General features: G+C 40.9%; 2 protein-coding genes across 2 annotated transcripts in view; both read right to left on the bottom strand.

The window, feature by feature from the left end:
• The window catches only part of LOC107395752 (CCR4-NOT transcription complex subunit 3), a 35,238-nt gene extending 21,070 nt beyond the window's left edge, over positions 1 to 14,168 (bottom strand). Inside the window, exons 1-3 of the mRNA XM_015975203.3 lie at positions 14,032 to 14,168; positions 5,470 to 5,532; positions 2,049 to 2,116 (exon numbers count right to left, since the gene is read on the bottom strand). Coding sequence (XP_015830689.1) covers positions 2,049 to 2,116; positions 5,470 to 5,494 — 93 coding nt within the window. The 5' untranslated portion in view covers positions 5,495 to 5,532; positions 14,032 to 14,168. The remainder of the gene's footprint in view (positions 1 to 2,048; positions 2,117 to 5,469; positions 5,533 to 14,031) is intronic.
• Positions 14,169 to 16,067: 1,899 nt separating this feature from the next.
• Positions 16,068 to 20,000, bottom strand: part of LOC107395753 (coiled-coil domain-containing protein 106) — a 5,885-nt gene continuing 1,952 nt past the window's right edge. Inside the window, exons 4-8 of the mRNA XM_015975204.3 lie at positions 19,403 to 19,594; positions 19,182 to 19,331; positions 18,889 to 19,089; positions 16,898 to 17,058; positions 16,068 to 16,609 (exon numbers count right to left, since the gene is read on the bottom strand). Coding sequence (XP_015830690.1) covers positions 16,454 to 16,609; positions 16,898 to 17,058; positions 18,889 to 19,089; positions 19,182 to 19,331; positions 19,403 to 19,594 — 860 coding nt within the window. The 3' untranslated portion in view covers positions 16,068 to 16,453. The remainder of the gene's footprint in view (positions 16,610 to 16,897; positions 17,059 to 18,888; positions 19,090 to 19,181; positions 19,332 to 19,402; positions 19,595 to 20,000) is intronic.

Here is a 20,000-nt window from a genome sequence, read left to right as displayed (position 1 = left end):
TAAAGGAAATGTAACCTAATCTAAAATGGTCTGTATTAGGGTTGTCACGGTGTGAAAATTTAACCTCACGGTTATTGTGACCAAAATTACCACGGTTTTCGGTATTATCGCGGTATTTTTTTAAACGTGCTACATTTTCACACAATTAAATAAACCCTGTATGTCAGGAAATATTGTCCTCAGTTTGTGTCAAAATTTTGCCTAAAATGTGTTATTTTGTAATTATGTTGTTTATTTGTTTACATTTTTCCCCTTTAGTCTTTAAAATACCAATATTTGCCCATAACTTCTTATTTTATGTCTGTTTGATGTCATCATTTAAAAAATATTAGATCAGATGATACTCAGTACTCAAGTAGCCTTCTAATCAGATACTTTTTTACCCTTACTTGAGTAATAAACCCTATATCAGGAAAATATTGTCCTCGGTTTGTGTCCTTCCAGTGAGCTTTGCAGATGTGGGAAAATGTCATCAGGCAGTAATCGTTGTTAAATTCATAATTATTCTCGGAGAGAGACCAACTCTTATCTGCCCCTGGGAGCCCCGTAATGCATAGCGTCATTTCAACATGGGTGTGTCCGCGACACGGTTTATATGCAGGTAGCGGCGCTGCGGCTGCTTTATATAGCGACTCGTTGCATTCTCCCTCAACCCAAATCCTCGGATCACGCATTTTAGCTAAAACGCTAACGTTAGCTTGCCTTGCGTTGACTGTAGAGTTGTGGGTGATGGTCACGCAGATGTGTTATGAGATATGAAGCGTTGCTGCCTTTCACAGACACTTTTTCTGCACGTGCTGCAAACAGGATAGCAGTCTTCTATCAACTGTCCCTCGGCATTCTTCAAATATCCAAAAGATGCCCGTACTTCCCACTTTGTCTTCTTTGAAGGATAAAAATTGTCCTCCTGAGCGCTGCCGTCTCCTCCTTTGACCATTATTTCAGCTTTAGCTTCAAGAAAGTTTTGGTTGTAAACAACAAAGCGCGCATGTGCCGCCGGCAACTTCAGCAGATGATACGGTGGCTGGTAAGGGTCACCGCGCCGACACCGCAGCCACGGTAAACCCACCGAGATAATATAGTTTTTTAAAAAACAAGACGGTTATTATTATTGTCAACTTTTTTTTTTTTACTGGGGTTTACCGCTACACCGGTTACCGTGACAACCCTACCTGATTGGTCTGCTTTGATCTATTTTGAAAACTCCGATCAAAACCGATAGGGGCGCTATCGGCCAATTACGATCAAATGCTGATCCATCGGTGCATCCCTAGCTGTAATGGCATCAACCGATCCTCGAGGCGATTCAGTAATTCATCAAAACGTTTGTAGTGGTGTGTGATGTGTGTAGGATGTGTTTGTTTAACTGTATTATTGCGAAAAGCACAAGAAAAACCCAAAAGACTGGGACTACAAAGAACTACAATTCATGGGAAAAGGACGTCAAAGCAGGTGATTGGGTGAGTGATAATCATGTGACGGTTCACGTTGACAACGTGATGACGTTTATTCTAGCGTGTGAAGCCCTGTGAGCTGCAGATCAGAACGACATATCATCTGTGTCTGAATGAAAACGCTTTTCTTATTTGCGCATTTTGGTTGTTTTTGCAAAATCATTAGCGGAAATACGCAGCGCTCTGGGACGTGTTCGGTGCGTGAGGTGTAAGTGTAACTCCTCCGGTTTAATACGCAAAAAAATGTTTTTGTTCCATCTTATATAGTTTCAGTTCTACAAGCATTTGAACACAGATATGCAAATGGGAGTGCCGGCGCTCCCGCCGGTCTTAAAAGTTTGATGATTGATAACTGACTTTTAATGAATTTATTATGTAAACGACTGTTTTTCCAGTCTGGTATAGGTATAGAACAAAAATCAGATAAATTTGCCATAATAGTTGTCAAATCTGATGTTTTTCGATGGTAAAATTACTGTTTTTATGTTTTCATGACCCCTAAATTCTGCCTTTTTAAACCCGTTTATTTACTAAACCAGATTTGGGGAAACAAACGAGGCTGCGACTGTGTGACGTTCTGATGAAAATGTTTACCTTTTGCCAAATGTCTTCAAACTGCTCAACCCCCTCCGCTACTTTTTTCAGACATCGATCTATTTCACCTGAAAGAGAGAAAACAGAGAAATGTGAATTTAAACCAGTAAAGAAACAGAAACGCTGACAAAGAAATGAATGTTATTTAACAATGAATCTGTATTTAACACCTTTTTCTACTTTAATCTTGTTTATTTTTAGCCTTTATGAAAAACAGACCACTGAATAACCAACTCTCATCAGATATGAAGGAAAAACAACAAACCAGTCACACAAATTCTAGCCAACATCTCACGAAATATGCATTTTATAAAAGGTGTATTATGCTCGTGAGTGCTGGCACACACACACACACACACACACACACACACACACACACACACACACACACACACACACACACTCACAATGCTCACACTTACACACACAAGGAAGTGTATCTAATAAGACTTCAAAATTTTATTTTATTTCTAATTCCTGCACAAACCACAAGACTATTAGTTTTTAATTAGAATTCGATTGACACCAATAGCAAATTTCACCATTCAAAAAGTTATAAATTAATAAATAAACTAAAATAACTGAACTCGACAGGAAAAACTCAGCATTCTGCAAATGCTCTAAACTCAACATGAATTATTTCCAGCAGCACCATAAAGTTTTCTTCTTGACGGCCTTGCAATAAAATTTGAACTCTGATACAATAAATGTTTTAATTGACAATTTCCACTGTGTCATTTAGCTATTAAAGACACTTCTATGTTATTAAAACATTATTAATGTTAAGAGGAGCTGCAGGGAAAATGAAATGACGATAACAGGCTGAGTCTGCAGAAGATCCTAAAACAAAAACTGTCCACTACACTGAAAAGTCAGCTGCCTTTAGCTTAACCCCTTTTAATATTATTGATTTTATTAATTCATTTATGCAGGAGCTGCTGAGTGACAGGAGCCAGGTGAAGGAGAGCGAGTGGAAAAACAAGTTGTCTAAACAAACTCCCGTTAAAGTCTGGGTTCAAACAGCCGCGGTGTTCGGCTGCATCAGCTGGTGTGTTATTTTCAGATGAAAGTACACCTCCTCTCTAATAACGCATTACAATATGACAAGACCGGAGCAGAGCTTGGACTTCAGCAAAACTTTTTTGCTTTCAAAAGATGTTCATGTAACAGTGTGTTAAATAGCTTTAATACCAATGAAAATGCTGAATCATTTAAACAAAATCTTTAGAAAATTCTATTGAAATAAAATGTACGTTTATTAGATTAAACGAGTTCATTTCTGTGGCATAAAATCCGAGTATCAGATTAGCCAATTAAAACTACAATGGAAAATTTAGAAAACAAATTAGATTAAAATCTCTGGTGCTGCATGGTGGCGCAGTGGTTAGCACTGTTGCCTCGCAGCACGAAGGTTGCAGGTTCGAAACTCGGCTTGGCTGCGGCCTTTCTGCGTGGAGTTGCGTGTTCTCCCCATGCATGCGTGGATTTCCTCCGGGTACTCCGGTTTCCCCCACAGATCACAACATGCCTTATAGGTTATAAATTGTAAGTCGCTTTGGATAAAAGCGTCTGCTAAATAAATAAACATAAACATAAAATGGTCCTTGGTGGCAAGGCTCTGGGGGTGGATGAGATTCGCCCAGAGTTCCTTAAGGTTCCAGAAGTTGTGTTGGCTGACGCGACTCTGCAATATCGCGAGGACATTGGGGATAGTTCTCTGGATTAGCAGACTGGGGTGGTGGTTTCCCTGTTTAAAAAGGTGGACTGAAGGAAGAGTTCCAACTACAGGGGGATCACACTCCTGAGTCTCACTGGTAAGGTCTATTCAGGGGTTCTGGAGAGGAGGGTCTGTCGGATTGTCAAACCTCGGATTCAGGAAGAGCAACGTGGCTTTCGTCCTGGCTGTGGAACATTGGACCCGTTCTATACCCTTAGGGGGATCCTGGAAGGTGGTGGGAATTTGCCTAACCAATCTACATGTGTTTTGTGGATTTGGAGAAGGCGGTCCACCACGTCCGTCAGGGGGCCCTCTGGGGGGTACTTCTGGAGTATGGGGTACGAGGCCCTCTTATACAGACTGTTAGGTCCCTGTATGACCGGTGTCAGGGCTTGGTCCGCATTGCCGGCAGGAAGTCGGGCTCGTTTCTGGTGAGAGTTGGACTCCGCCAAGGCTGCCCCTTTTCACCGATTCTGTTCATAACCTTTATCGACAGGATTTCTAGGCACAGCCGAGGTATTGAGGGGATCCGCTTTGGTGGCCTGAGAATTGGGTCTCTGCTTTTTGCAGATGATGAGATCCTGTGGGCTTCATCAGAACGTGATCTCCGGCTCTCACTGGAGCAGTTCACAGCCAGCTGGGATGAGAATACGCTCCTCTGAATCCAAGACCATGGTCTTGAGTCAGAAAAGGGTAGAATGCCTTCTCCGGGTCAGGGATGAGGTCCTGCCCCAAGTGGAGGAGTTTATGTATCTCTGAATGCAAGATCAGCAGGCGGATTGGTGATGCATCTACAATGATGCAGGCGTTGCACCGATCTGTACTGAGACAGCTGAACCGGAAGGCGAAGCTCTCAATTTACTGGTCGATGTGCATTCCAACCTTCACCTATGGTCATGAGCTATGGTTTTGGTAGTGATCGAAAGAATGAGATCGCAGATACAAGCGACCAAAATGAGTTTTCTCCGCAGGGTGGCTGGGCTCTCTCTTAGAAATAGGTTGAGAAGCTCGGTCATCCCGGAGCGGCTCAGAGTAGATCCGCTGCTCCCCACATCGAGAGGAGCCAGTTGGACCATAGAATCACCTGGTTGTCTGTCTTGCCGAACCGCCATGAACAACAGAAGATGTTTGAACCTAAAAAACTGCAATCCTCAGATTAGCATCTAACACATGTTGAAAATTGTGGATTTTGTTGGGAGTTTCAAATCTGCTTAATTAGAAAGCAGAGATGCAACAAAATGTATCCTATTAGGTGCTTTTTCTGTTAATTTTGTTTAAAAAAAAAAGTAAACAGTTTATTCATTTCGCAGACGCTTTTATCAAACAGTGGTATACGGCTGCAGCCAACATCTCTAACCTGGCTGGAGGACGTCTTTCACCACTTATGTGTGATCACATGTGACTTTGTTTACAAGGTATACTGCTGGTTTAAATCAGATTCAAAACGCACATGAGCTAAGCTGCAGTAAGAGTGATCGTAACATCCACAGATCAACACGATCAAACACACCTTCAGATGATGATCAAAATAAACCAAACACAGCCTGAAAAGCTTTATAAAATTCCAAACATGTCTTCCACATCACTATTTGTGGTACACCTCTCATGCCTGACACCTAATCAGACCAAAACAAATCCTAACGCTCATCAGTCTTTACTCCGATGTTTGTAGGGATGAGCACAAAGCTCTGTTGTAAGCCTCACCTTGAAGTTTCCTTTTATCGGCCATGACTGATGACTAAGATGATGTCTTCATGCCTTCTCTCACTGCGGGAAAAAGAATGAGATTTTTAGCAGAAATTTCACAGTTTTGGGATGATTTAAACAGGAATAATGTGCTTTGAGCAACACTGTAATTGTGAAACTTTGGGTTGACTTGGGGTTTGTAAATTGTGATGCATGTCTCTGCTTCCTGGGGTCAGATCTGTGTCAGCGGCACCTTATGCTGGTTTCTGCTCAAGGCACATGCACAGTAGCGGCCATCCGGATCAGATTAAAAAAAAAAAAGACATCATGGTGAGCCGGCAACGTAGCTCAAAAGATTGAGAACATTTTACAAAGACAAAAGAGAAGCTTGTACAAGTATAACTCTCCTCTCACAGGAGCACAGCGGTGATGCATGAACACCTTAAAGCACATATGTCAGAGTCAAGGCCCGCGGGCCAGATGCGGCCCGCGGAGCATTCTTATGTGGCCCGCGAGATAAATATCAAAAATATATTAAAACTGGCCCGCTGGCCGATTTTACTGCAAAGACTTCATCTCCCATGATGCTTTGCGGTGTCAGCGCGGAGGCGACGCGCCCCCTCCTTTGTGTTTTTTCCAGCCCGAGGCAGGCAGGGGTAGTTGGGTGTCTGCAGTTCCGCTGTCTCAGACAAACTACACTCCTCTCACTCAGCGCCGAGTTCACTCAGCTGTTTTCTGACTTTGAAGCCCAGAAAAGGAGATTCTAGCCGCTCAGTTATGTGTTCACGACTGAAAGAGAAAGTTTTCCAACTAACGTCCAGACAGAGCTGATATAACTCCAGCGAACAGCGACACGCTCAAACCAGCACGGCTCTGTGGTTGTGTTCCCCCCCCCCCCCCCCCGACACACAACTACGTGGTCAAGCTGCTCAGACATGTTCAGCAGCACAAACCTATGTGAGCACCTGTTGTCATCTAATGTTGTCATTATTATGATGAAGATGAACAAAACAACAGGAGTCTCCTCCTCAGCTCAGATCAACCCCATGATGCAGGTATCTGGCTGGAACAGGTGAGCATCACAGTAAACCAGTGGAGCAAACTGAGCTTTAAATATGTTGGTTTTATGCTCTTTTTCTGCTCCAAAACATGAAAGTTAACAGGTGAGATGTTGCATTTTCATTTAAGATAAAATGATATTTTTATTTTGTTGTTGGCCCGTGAGAAAACATTTAACCTACAGTAAACAGGAAGTGGAAAGGCTGCAGATAGATGAATAGAATAGAAAATCCCTTTATTGTTCCTCAGTGGGGAAAGCTAGACGTCACAACAGCGATGTAATAAGTTACAGGAGAAAAAAAGGAGAATAAAAAATAAGAAAAATGAATCAACAAGAAAACATAAATCCTGAATAGATTTAAAAAATGCTGATTATACCACAAGTAATGAATACCGCTGATGCCTTTTATTTAAAACTGACTTGCTCGTGTGTAATTTGGTTATTCCACATTCAGTGTTAATGCAGAAATAAGTTTATTTCCAAATTTAAAGGTTCAAAATTGCATATATGTTGATAATGAAAATGTGCAAATTTGCCGTCACTTTTTCAAAAAATATTAAGTTTGGCCCTCGACTCCGTCCCAGAGTTTCATTTCGGCCCCGTGTGAGTTTGAGTTTGACACCCCTGCCTTAAAGGGAGCATGTTGCGATGGAGAACAGTCGCCTTTGTGAGCTTCAGTGTTCCCTTTACATAGGCTCAGGCGTGGCATTGCACCACGGCTGAAATCCCAGCGCCACGGCCACGAAGAAACGTTCCACGCGCAACTGTAACTAACGGAATACTTTATTTATCCTTGATTAACGTGAGAACTGTACTTCTAGAAGTAAAACTTTGACATGGGACATTAGTTATGTCAAGTATAAACTAGCAATTATCAAGTTTACAGATCAAGAAAATGTCTGAAAGTTTACAACTGCTCGGCAACGTCTCTTCAATAGCATAAAAAAATTATTTGTTTTGTTAACCACAGATTAAGCCAATCATTCAGATTACGGGCTCATTCTGATCACCAGATTTTTTCTAACGCATCTCTGCATAAGAACTTAGAGAAACTCCACAATCAGCGATAGAAATTTTTATTCTAGAAAAGTACTATTAGTCAATAATTTAATGTGTTTACTTATAATAAAGAGCAGGTGTGAACACGTAATTAATATTGCCACACATTAAAAAACGCCCTTGCTTCCCTTTTCATGAGTTTCTCTTCCTTCTTCTGTATAATCAAGTAATTTATCTAAGACTGTTTAAGAACTGTGCAACAAATAAAAAGAACCATGATGTCCACAGATCTTAAAGCAAGAAAGCATCTACACTTTCACATCATTTGCACAAAAGCAATGAAACATGAACAAGATGTTTCCTACAACAAAAAGTCTATGTCCCTGCTGTCCTGTCCCTTCCCTGTTGCTGTAGAAAAAGGTTTTGGACTAGGGATGTTAGGAAAACATGCCACTCCTATATCACAATGCTCCCATCATCTTTTTTGGTCGTTGGTCCGTTTGCATCTGAACCAAATTATTAGGGGAAAGCAGCTCACTCATGGGATTTGGTGCAACCCTTTGCAAAACTGATACAGTAATCCCTCGTTTATCGCGCTAGATGCGTTCCAGACCTGGCCGCGATAGGTGAAAATCCGCGAAGTAGGGACACCCAGCATGCCCCTTGCGGGGATTCCCTTCACGTCGCACCTACGTCACAAACCGCGACTATAAACGGAAGTCGCCTTTCCAGCTCACCACTCAGTCATCGTTTCTTCAGATTCATGATCAGTTTCCAACCTACCGATCAATCCAACGAACTATCAGCTCATTGTAAGTTATCTTACTTACTTCTGGAAAGCCCGGCATTTCCGTGTCACTTCGTTGACGCTCGAACGCTCGGGGGTTTCCTAGATCAGCCGGCGTTTCACCGACGCTATCACTTCCACGTCTGTGAAACCACGCTCCCTATTGAATTATCGTATGATCACATTCTCTTTTTGTGGGTAAAACTCAAGAAAAAAATTTTTTTACTTGTTTTTTTTAGTTTTATTACAGAAAGTGCATTTTATGATGAAATTGATGAAAAAAAAAACAAGAATTTCTTGATATTTCGCATAGAAAAATACCGCGAATCAGTGAAAAATACCGCGAATCTGCGAATTCCCCCTGAAAAATGCTCCAAAGAAAAAATCCGCGAAGCAGCGAATCCACGATGAACGAACCGCGAAGTAGCGAGGGATAACTGTATTGCAATCATTGATACTGTGATACAGCCCCATTTACAAATCTGAACAATAATTCTGCAACATCATAAAAAAGAGTAAATGAACTTTCTGAGTCTTACTCAAACTCATAGTTTTCTGTGAATTCAGCACAGATAAGGTGTTAGCTAACAGAGCAGAATTTTGACATTTATTTTGTTACTAATATTATTTCAACTAGGCTGTTTTAACTCATCTGAAACATTTCGATTTAGTCCAATGATGTTTCAACCTGCCACAAGGTGATGTGATCACTCCAGGGTGAACTTTCATTTTGATCTACTGTAATAATCCAAGCCTTTATCTCCTCCTGTCTACATTACTGCAACACACTCCACATGTTTAAACAAAAACTCTGCAGCGAGGCTCCTAACTGGAGCAAACAGAAGAGCACACATCACTCCTATTCTGATGTCTCTGCACTGGTTACCCGTTAACTTTAGAGTTCGTTTTAGAAACCTGACGATTACTTTCAGGGCTCGACATGGTCAAGCTCCTCCCTATATTACTGAACTGTTAAAGCCTTATGCTCCAACCCGAGCCCTCAGGTCCACACACCAGAACCTTCTAGAAGTTCCAAAGAACAGATTTAAAAGTGGAGGTGATGGCTCCTTCCAGACTGTTGCACCCCGACTTTTACCTAAAACTTTTACTTTCTTATTTTTAACTCAAATTTTTTATTTCTCATCTGTTTATGAAATTTTATAATTTTATGACTTTTTTCTGATGTTAATCTATTTCTGTTTCGAGATCATTATGATTTTATGACTTTGTTTTATTTTGATCTATGTGAAGCACTTTGTGATTCTATTTCTGTGGTTAGTGCTTTATAAATAAAATTTACTTACTAACTTATAATGTGAGATATTGACAGCTAAGCTTCAGTGACCCGGTTCAGTAGCTTTTTAATTAGCAGACAAAGTAAAATGGGTAATGGGTATCATCCCCAACTCATGCCAGGGGTCACACCCTGGACCTGGTTCTCTCTTTTGGTCTCCCTGTCATGAACCTTGTGATGTTGCCTCCTGTGTTCTCTGACCACTCTCCAATACTCTGTGATGTTACGTTGCCATGTCCTGTCCCTGTGTGTGAAGCTCCAGCTACTAGGTTCAGAGCCCTGGATGCAGAAACTATTTCAAAGTTTGTGGACTGTATGTCTGTAAGGTTAGAGACCTTTAACCCAGATCCATCTAACGTTGATCACTATTCACAACACGTTGATGTACTTTGTAATCAGGTCCTGGACGTGGTTGCCCCTCCCAAGCTTTGCAAGTCTAGGCCTAGGAGGGAGCCTTGGCTCTCTGATGTCACACGGGCTTGTAGGCGGGCGTGTAGATCCTCTGAGAGAAAGTGGAAAAAGGATGGCCTACAGGTCTCGCGTGAGTTGTTCAGAGCATCTCTGGTTGCTTATCAGGATGCAGTGAGGGCTGCCAGAACGGCCTATTTTGCAGACATCATTGAAACAAACTCCAAGAATCCCAGGATTCTCTACAAAACACTAAACTCTGTTCTGGTGTATCAGGAGCCTAGCACCATGTCTCCTACAGCTGCTGGAAACTCTGAAGCTTTTCACAGATTCTTTGTTGATAAAGTATCAGGCATTAGAGCAGCTATTTCTGGTAACTCTGTTGACCCGGTTCCAGTTCCTCCATCACCACCCACCCTGAGCTCCCTCAATACTGTTTCTTATTCTGAGCTGAGTAAGCTTGTTGCGAGGCAGAAGCCATCAGGCTCTCCACCTGATGTTCTGCCTTCTCGTCTCTGGAAGGCTGCCTTTCCGTGCCTTGGCCCTTCACTTGGTCAGATTATCAATGGGAGCCTCAGCACAGGTGTGGTCCCAGCTGCTTTGAAAGCAGCAGTTATTCGGCCGACCCTGAAGAAACCTGGTGCTGATGTCTCTGTGATAGAAAATTACAGGCCTATCTCTACCCTGCCCTTTACATCTAAACTGCTTGAGAAAGTCGTTTATCAGCAGCTGGTCTCACATTTAGCTGACTCTGATCTGTTTGAGGTTTTCCAATCAGGGTTCAGGTCTGGCCATAGCACAGAGTCTGCTCTACTGAGGGTCCTAAATGACATCTATCTATCACTAGATCAGGGTACATCTGTGCTGCTTCTGTTGTTAGACCTAACAGCAGCCTTCGACACAGTTGACCACGCGATTCTACTGGACCGCTTGGAACGATGGGTTGGGATCAAAGGGTCAGCTCTGGATTGGTTTAGATCGTATCTCCACAACAGGAAATTCTGCGTTAAACTGGGTGATGTTTTTTCTTCTTGGGAGGGGCTCCGCTGGGGGGTCCCGCAGGGGTCGATCCTTGGTCCACTTTTGTTTGCCATTTATCTGCTACCTCTGGGGTCAATCTTTCGTAAACATGGCCTTTCATTCCATATGTATGCTGACGATTGCCAGATTTACTCTCCATTGTGTCAGGAGAAAGGTCACTCTATCCAGTCCTTTAGAGTCCTGTATTAATGAGGTGAAGTCTTGGCTAATGTCCAACTATCTACATCTGAATGAGGGAAAGACAGAGCTCATTGTTTTTCACCCCAACAGCAGGAATGTGGATCGTTATGTTGATCTTGGGCCTCTTTCTCCCTACTCAAAACCAGTTGTGACCAGTTTGGGGGTGAAACTTGATGCTGGACTTAAATTTGACGCTCACATCAATTCTGTGATCCGGTCCAGTTTCTTTCACCTGAGACGCCTTGCAAAAATCAAACATATGCTGTCGAGAGCCCACCTGGAGCGGGTACTGCATGCCTTTGTAATTTCTATGCTTGACTACTGCAGCTCTCTATGCAGGGTTGTGTCAGTCATCACTGCGTCGCCTACAGGTTGTGCAGAACAGCACAGCCAGGTTCCTGACTGGGACCAGATCAGTCCGGTTCTGGCCTCCCTGCACTGGCTTCCGGTTTGCTTTCGCTTATAATTCAAAATCCTCGTCTTTGTTCATCATTTCTTCCAGGGTGGTGCTCCCCCCTATCTAGCCACACTCCTGAACAGACACTCCCCATCACGCGCTCTGCGCTCCTCTGACCAAGGCCTGCTCGCTGTCCCTCGTTCTAGGTGCCGTACTCGCGGGGACCGGGCTTTCTCAGTCCTAGCACCGTCACTCTGGAACCAGTTGCTACCCTCAGTTAGGCTGTCCTGATCTCTGCCAGTCTTTAAGAGTCACCTAAAAACCCACCTCCTCCACTTGGCGTTTCCTGACACTGTTTGATTTTGGCCCTCTTTTATGTTGAATTTATTTCACAGTTTTCATTGGTTCACTCTATCCATTGTTTTACACATTTGTCCTGTACCAGAATGTTTCACCTTTTTTGTAATTTGTATGTAGTAATTTGAATTGCTTTTATTTTTGATTTATTCAATATATTTACCTTCAACTGTACCATGTTCAGCGCCTTGGGCTTCCTGACAGGGTTGAGGAAGATGCTTTTTAAATAAAGCTTTGATTGATTGATTGATTAAAAGAGAGAGGCTAGAATGCATTGTTATGGTTGCTAGAAAAATTGTTATCAACAAACTGCCTGATCTGTCTCTGATTTTTGAATAACACTTCCAACCGCCTGGTAAAAAGTTGCTAGAAACTAATTTCAACAGGATAAAAAACACATCATTATGATCACTATGTTAGGTATTCAGTATTTAATGAGTATGAAATGCCAATTTAAATGTTTAAATGTCTGATATCTGATGATTTTGAGTTTATTAATTCCTGTTCTGCTAGGGACGGTGACTGGTTGTCATCATCTGCCTGCAAAGCCAATTTCCCTGCAAGGACAAGAAAGTGAAATTGGGAATGATGACTTAGTACAAAGACTAACTAAAATATGCAAAGACAGAAATTTTTTGACAAGTTATGTAGTCAGGACCTATACCTAAAAAGTACTCGCACTGTGTTTATCTACGTGATGTTAGGGGTTAAGACTTCCTGTCAACACCTGACTCGTCAAGAGTGTTGCTCTATTTTTGCGTCTGTTTTTGCTTTTTAATTGTTGGAATCAAATTTAGATTAATTGTTCTCGAGAGGAGTTTTGCTTCCCAGGAAAAGGAAGACAAAGAAGAAAAAAACTGACCAACACTGGTAGAACAAAGAGTTAAAAGTTGTTTTCATTCTTAATGATAGTTTTTTTTTGTACCTTAGAGTACCTTTAGCATCAGAAACATCTAAAAAGCAAGTGGCAATATTCCTATATTCACTAATAAATGCAAAGTAAATAATCTGAGAAAAATAACAAGCAAATAAACTGAAATAATATCAATTTTAGATTATTGCTCTACAACCAGGATGTCCTGATGTGTACACCGGTATGAAAATAGAGTTGTTGTTCATCATTATTTCTGATTTGACAAATAGTATTAAATATCTGGAGTCTGGTTTAATGTTTCACTATGTCCTTATGCAATATACAAATGTGTGCAAATACTTGACACCACAACCAAATTATGCTTTGGTAATCGTTATGATTTCTGCACTACTTCTATAAGTTGCATAAGCATGAACTAAACCTCCTTTGGGATAATTCTGAAATGTAATTTATGAAAAATTAAAGGACACAGATACTATGGAGTAGTTATTGATGCATCATGTTTATCACTAAAAACATCTTAAACTGAAAACCAAACAGGATTTTAATATTAAATAAAGCATTCTGAGAAAGTTCACAGACTTTTAAACCAAAGCATTCTGGAAAACTTAGCGTTAGCTTTCGTGCTTTTCTCCTGCATGCCGTTAGTTTTCAAACAATAACTAGTATAGTCTAAACAAACAAGTTCAGTGTTACTTTTCCAAACAGGTGCAAACATCTGGAGACAGAGCTGCACACATAAATTCAGTCTCAACAGCTGAGTTTAAACGTGATCTTTCTTTGGCACCAAGGTGTCCACAATCTCATAATGCAGCACCCCGGGAACAAGTTTGACCAAAAGGTCCAGTACTGTCCACAACCGAAGGACAAGTGTTTGCTAACCCGCGATGTTTATAAACAATGCGGTCATCATCAACAGCAGCCTGAGCGTTTCAACATCCGACCAAATGAACACTTGAAAAGAAAGTCAAGGTAATGGCTTACTGGCGGTCCCGCTTGATAAATTAGGCTTTAGCGTTTAAAAGCAACAACTCAGAAAACAAGCTGTTGCTAATATCGGGAGCTCCAGCTTCCCACCGGCTACGCTGCTTGGTGAGGGGAGACAGTTTGGAAACAGAAGAGGGGAAACAGAGAGGAGGAAAGCCTCATAATTTCATCACCGCTAGCTTTGGAGCATACTTACCTGGGTTTTTCCAAGTTCAGATTGAGTTTCTCAGTTGCTACACTCCGATTATTCCTCAGCGGTTTATTAAACAAGCTTATTTTTTAAAAATTGTCAATTCTTCTCGCTAAACAATCACTCCGCAAATCCAAGATGGCTACCAGGAACACCTCCTCCTTCGATGCCCTGTCGGGCAGGAGTCCCGCCTACTTTTCCTGTGATTGGTGAACTGCCGCAACTGCCCTAATTTTATTGGTCAGCTGTAGCTGTCCGTCAAGATGTAGGTTTGTACTACTTCCTGCGCATCTCGCATTACGATTGGACGATGTGAAAGGTTAAAGAGTGAAACAAGTTTCATCTCCGCCTCATGTGCCGCTGGGTTTTCTGGGAAATGAAGTTTATTGTCTTCAAGAGGCAAAAACTTACTGTGGCCCGTGCTGCTCAACAAAATAAAAAAAATAAATAAATTAAAAAAACACGCTAAATTCAGGCTGAAGTAATTAAAGCAGAACTAAAAACCTTATTTTTCATTTTCAGCTTTATGTTTAACTTTTACACAATTAGAAATTTTTTACATTCCTTATAGAGTTTGTTCCAATTCATTCTTTTAATTCTTCATTTGTGAGTGTTTGTATCTGTTTTATTGTACTTTAATTGATGCAACTTAAATTTTAAAGTGTTATAACAAAACCTTTATTGTCATATTACCCCATTTTATTACAGAATACCATTACCAGTGCCTTTTGCTATTCGTTGGTGATGAATTAATCAAGGCTGAGCAAAACCTGCATAAATCACAGTTGCGTTGCTGTAAAATGAATGTTTATTGTTTTACACGCGGACACAAACTTGATTAATGCAGGAAAAAGCACCTTTACTAGTTTTCATAAATGTCTGCTGTACTTTCCAGGAAAAACTCAAAAACATAAAACCTACCCAGATAAATAGCAATGTACCATCTCAATGGAGTGAGGTTGGTAATTTTTAACATCTACATTTGTGACACATTATGGCTCTTAAATTGGCCTTAACTGCACTAAAAACATTAATTTCCAATAGGCATATAATTGCAGCTGAAACAGGCACCATAGTTTGTTGCAAATGTGTCAACATGAACATTGTTGTCTATGACGATGTTTAATTTTATTTTTTTGGGTGGGAGGTGTCGTAGCATGGCTTTTATACTTAAAATTAATATTTAAAAAATTTGCATTACTTTTATACTTTAGGTAGTTTGTAAATCAGATCTAGTTATCCTTCCATGTTTTAGTGCATCCAGCTAGTTTGCAACCATGCTGAAATGCTGTTTTGTCACAAACTGCAGCAGCACTTCTCATCTGACGTAACTGCTTCCAATACTTAATGCATGTTACTCACCTGACTTGCAGTGGATCATCAGGAAACGTTTTCCTGACATTTGATTTAAAACAGCTGTTCCAATTTGATGTAGAGAGCTTTCCAAAGAGGGATAACGTGATGGAGCACTGGTACTAGCTTATGGGTCTGTGTAGAAAACTGTCAGGAAACAGATTTATGGTAAATAAAGACTTGCTGTGACAAAATGAAAGACATAGCATGCCACATCATTTGGTTTAAACTATTATCACTATGTTGTTTTTTAAATGTGAAAATCAGACGCTTTCAGGTACCTCTGCAACTGTTTTTTCTACTTGATTTGACAGAATTGTCAAACTTAAAATTGTTCTTTCATGTGCATGCCTGGTAATCCCATGCTTTTTTAACCTAATGTTGGCTTGTTCGTAGTGTGTGATGTTTCTTAAATACTTCACCTAATAAGAGTGACGCTCACAATGTCACTGTACTGTCTCACCATATGGTTATAATGTAGTCATTTATACAGAACAGCAGTGTTAAAGTGCAATGTTCTACACTAATATTTCTGTACACTGGAGGGCGCTGCAGGCTGAATGCTGCAACTCAAACTGAGAATGAATATTTTTGGTTTAATGCCTTTGTTTCACACTTGTAGGGCTGCTTTATTTACAGATGAATACATTTGTCATTTTGTTGCTCTCAGTATTAATAATAGGCATGCACATGCTTAATATGTGTTTTATTAACATTTTGATAGAAATGGATCTATACAACAATAACGACTAACAAAAACGGGCTAGCAGCATTTATCTTTTTACACTTTGTGCCAATTTTTATCTGCCATCAAAAACTCCCAAAAGCAATAACAACTATTCTCATGACGTTAACTTAAATACAGCAGCAAATCTCTCTTAAACAAAACATATATATGTCATGGTTTGAATTTGAACATGCATACAAATCAGAAATAGAACAAAACACAAAGAAAAAATTCTTCATCCAATAAAAACACAACTTTTTTTTTTAGATTTTAGATCGCTCTGACACCTACAGAAACGTGCATCTAGAAAACAAAAAGCTCACAGTTTTGATCTTCCTTCACTCATAATCAGTTTCTGAACCTGTAGGAGATTGGAAGCAGCTTGTGGGTCTTCTTCAGGTTCTGGACCTTGACGTGAGTTTCGTCATCCATGGTCTTGTAGCAGCGCCGGGCGTAATCCAGAAGCTTCTCCTTCGACGCCTCAAACTCTCCAACATCTGTCACCTGCAGGATTGTTGAAGCTCATCAGAAGTGTGGAAACTAAAACCATAAACTGACATATTTTCTGATGTAATTAAGAGTTCTCATCACAAATTTAAAGTAAATAATCTATTTAAGGTTTTTATTTTACAGTAACCAGTTGAACAGGTAATTTAACATTCTTACGAACAAGCTCTTTCACAAAACCTTTGAAATTCTTCATAACAAAGTTTACGTTAGTGTTTTACACAATGATTGATTTATGTCTGAACATGTTTGTTTTGCCTCTTGAGGCCAAATTTATGCTTGAACCTTCTCTGGAGCCACCAGCAGCAGCTCTGCGATCGGAGAGGTGGAGGCCATCGTGTTCCGGTCCACTCCGTGGATCTGAAAGGCTCGCGACATGCTCCTCACACGCTGGTAGGTGGACAGGATCTTCTTATAACGAATCAGGACTCCATCTGGGTCTTTGACTGGTAAAGGGACGTGTGAAGAAAATTGAAATGTGACATGAAATAATAAAGTACTTGACTTAGCTTCAGTCTAGTGTTTTTTTTTTAATAACTAAGTTGATCCTTTTCTATTAAGCAGGTCTTAAAAGTTATACTTTGGTCATTTTAACAGGTTATCTGCAGGATTAAGGAATCCAAATTTAAGACATTCTTTAAAGGAGCAATATGTAAGAATTCTATAATGAAATATTCACTGTTCTGCCATGTTGTGGAGTTGCTAATGCTAACAGTTAGCTTCTATAGCCAAGATGTACTCTGCTCTCTCCTGGCTGCAAAACCCAGCACAGCCTTCGTCATTTGCGAGCAGCGATGGGTACGTTATTGAATGCTGGTCTATAGTAAGACGTAGATCTGTGGTTTTTCTGACCCAAGCGTTTCCCCGTATATTTTCTTTCAGTGGCTAATGCAGGAAATAGGGGTGGAAGACTTATTTTCACATTCAGCCTGCATGATGATCAGATTTCAAAATGAACTACATGTTTCTCAGTTTACCTCACTTTACAGACTTAAACAGCATTAACTACGGAAAATCAAATTTAAGGCTTTTAAAAATCCTTGAATATCCTGTTCAAAAAGTCAAATATATAAACAAATCACTATTTAACCCATTGTGTAAAGCTCTCTCAGCGGCCTCAGTTTGGAGAATGAGAGTTACTAACTGCTTAAAGCCTAATGGGCTCGACACACAGGAGGCGACAAACGACCGCGATCAGCGAAACTTGTCGCCGTCGCGTTTATTACCTGACACACGGGAGGCGACCGGCGGTAGCGGCCAGCGGCAAAGCCGTCTACGCGTTCTGTTCCATGGCGAAATCGAATCCTCCGTTGTTTTGTTTGGCTGTGTCAGGTTGGAGGGAATTAAGGTTATTTAAGCAGTTCAGAGTTAATAAAGTGGTAGATATGATGTTTCACAAGGTGCTGCTAGAGTTATGTGAAATCTTACTCCTGATTTTACTATAAAACATAATAATAATCAACTTCTCCTCCATGTTTGCTCGGAGGTGTACGGAGCATCCTGTCCACTCATTGGTCAGTGAATGAAACCTCCGTTGATTGGTCCTCGTCCGAGCGACAGCGATGAAAAGTTGAAAATGTTTCAACTTTCTGGGATCACGTCGCTGGGTCACCTGTGCACGACACGTGCACGAGCGCAAAATTGCACATGCACGTTTTTCGCGTTTCGCTTGGTAGGAGGGAGACCCGCGATTATCGCTTTGTCGCGCATGTCTCATTGAAAATGAATGGAGGAGAGGCGATGTCGCCTCCCGTGTGTCGAGCCCATTAAACAGCACCTACTTCCTGTTAGCTTCTGCAGATCTCATTTGAACTTTTAAATAACTGCTTCTTTGATGTTACACGGTGATTTTATCAGATATATTAAAACTCCTACCAGACTTGATCCCTGGATGGATCAGAAATGCTATGTTTTGCTGCTGCTGATATCATCGTTTTGTAAATAACCTCAAAGCAGTGGAAATATTTCTAAAACCACGTTTACATAAACCACAGCGAATTTTTGGTGATTAAAGCCTAATTAAAACATCAAACATCCACTTTTTTTCTAGCGTTTTTTAGACTAGCCATTAGCTCAGTCAAGTTGAACGTATACTCCATTTCTCTTTACTAAAGCTCTTCAGGAAGCCATGCACAACAAGTAAACTAGTAATTATTCATATTTTTACACACAAAATACTTTGAAATTGACTAAATATACATTAAATAATCAAAAATGCCCACATCTTTTCAGCTTTTGTAAAAGTTCTACCATAAGACAGATCTTTAGGTCATTACCTCGTTGTCTCTCCCTGCCGTGTGTGATCCTGAAGATCCTCCTCATCTTCATCCTCGGCTCTCCATTGCCTCGCCCTTTACCCTTCTTCTTTGTCCCCTTCTCCACAGATGAGTCGTCCTCCTCGTCTTCCTCCTCTTCTTCCTCTTCCTCCACATACTCATCCTCAGTGTAGTCCTCTTCCACATGAAACTCCTGCTTGACTGCCGCCAATAAATAATAATAAAAATAAAAAAACGTAAACAACAAAAGAAAAAAAAAACAACATAGAAAGGGATTTCATAAATTTCCACACCTGGGACCGCGATGCTCCGGCGGCTCCGAGGTCCTGAGCCTTGGATGCGCTTGAGGGTCATACCAGACCGGGTGGTCATGGGGGAAGGAGGAGATGGAGAACTGGCAGGCTGAACCTTCACACGCTGGACATCTCCGCACCACTCATTCACTGAAAGCGTCAAAAACACTAAAAATACAAGAATCGTGTTACAAACTCAACATTTTCTCCCAACACCTTACCATCCGGGCCCCTCATGCTGATGATAAAGCGGTCCAGCTGACAGCGCAGGAAGTTCCTCTCCTCCTCTAGCTCCTCGATACGCTTCTGCAGCCAGGCGTTCTTCTCCAGGGAGACGTACAGGTGAGCACGCAGGTTAGAAACCAGGATGAAGTGGCTGTACTGAGGATGAGGAGGCTCCTGCACCACTGGTTCTGTGACAAAATATTAAGACAATAATAAATAAAGGAAGAAGCAAAAAAAGCTAATAAAAATAGAATATTAAGACTGCCTACTCAACATATTCATAGTTAAGAGGTCATTCCTACTTAATCCCAACTAGGAGAGCATAGAATTCCCATGAGCCTTCATATATATTAAAATACAGTTACAGTTCATCTTTTTCACCAAATTTTCAGAGTTTTTTCTCATTTTATGAACTCTCAGAGACTACAAAGACCTAAAAAAGGCTGGAGGGTAGAGGCAGACCGATATAGTTTTTCTATTACCGATGCTGATATGCAGAGGTCATGGTCAGTCGATGGTCAATATCTAGACCTTTTCCAGCATACCTTCATGCTAAAATGTCACCAATAGCAACAGTTGATGTACAACATTTCT

Source organism: Nothobranchius furzeri, chromosome 19 (genome assembly GCF_043380555.1).
Source record: "Nothobranchius furzeri strain GRZ-AD chromosome 19, NfurGRZ-RIMD1, whole genome shotgun sequence".
Lineage (NCBI taxonomy): Eukaryota > Metazoa > Chordata > Actinopteri > Cyprinodontiformes > Nothobranchiidae > Nothobranchius > Nothobranchius furzeri.
Note: the sequence above shows the minus strand (reverse complement) of the source record. Positions and strands in the feature narration are given on the sequence as shown.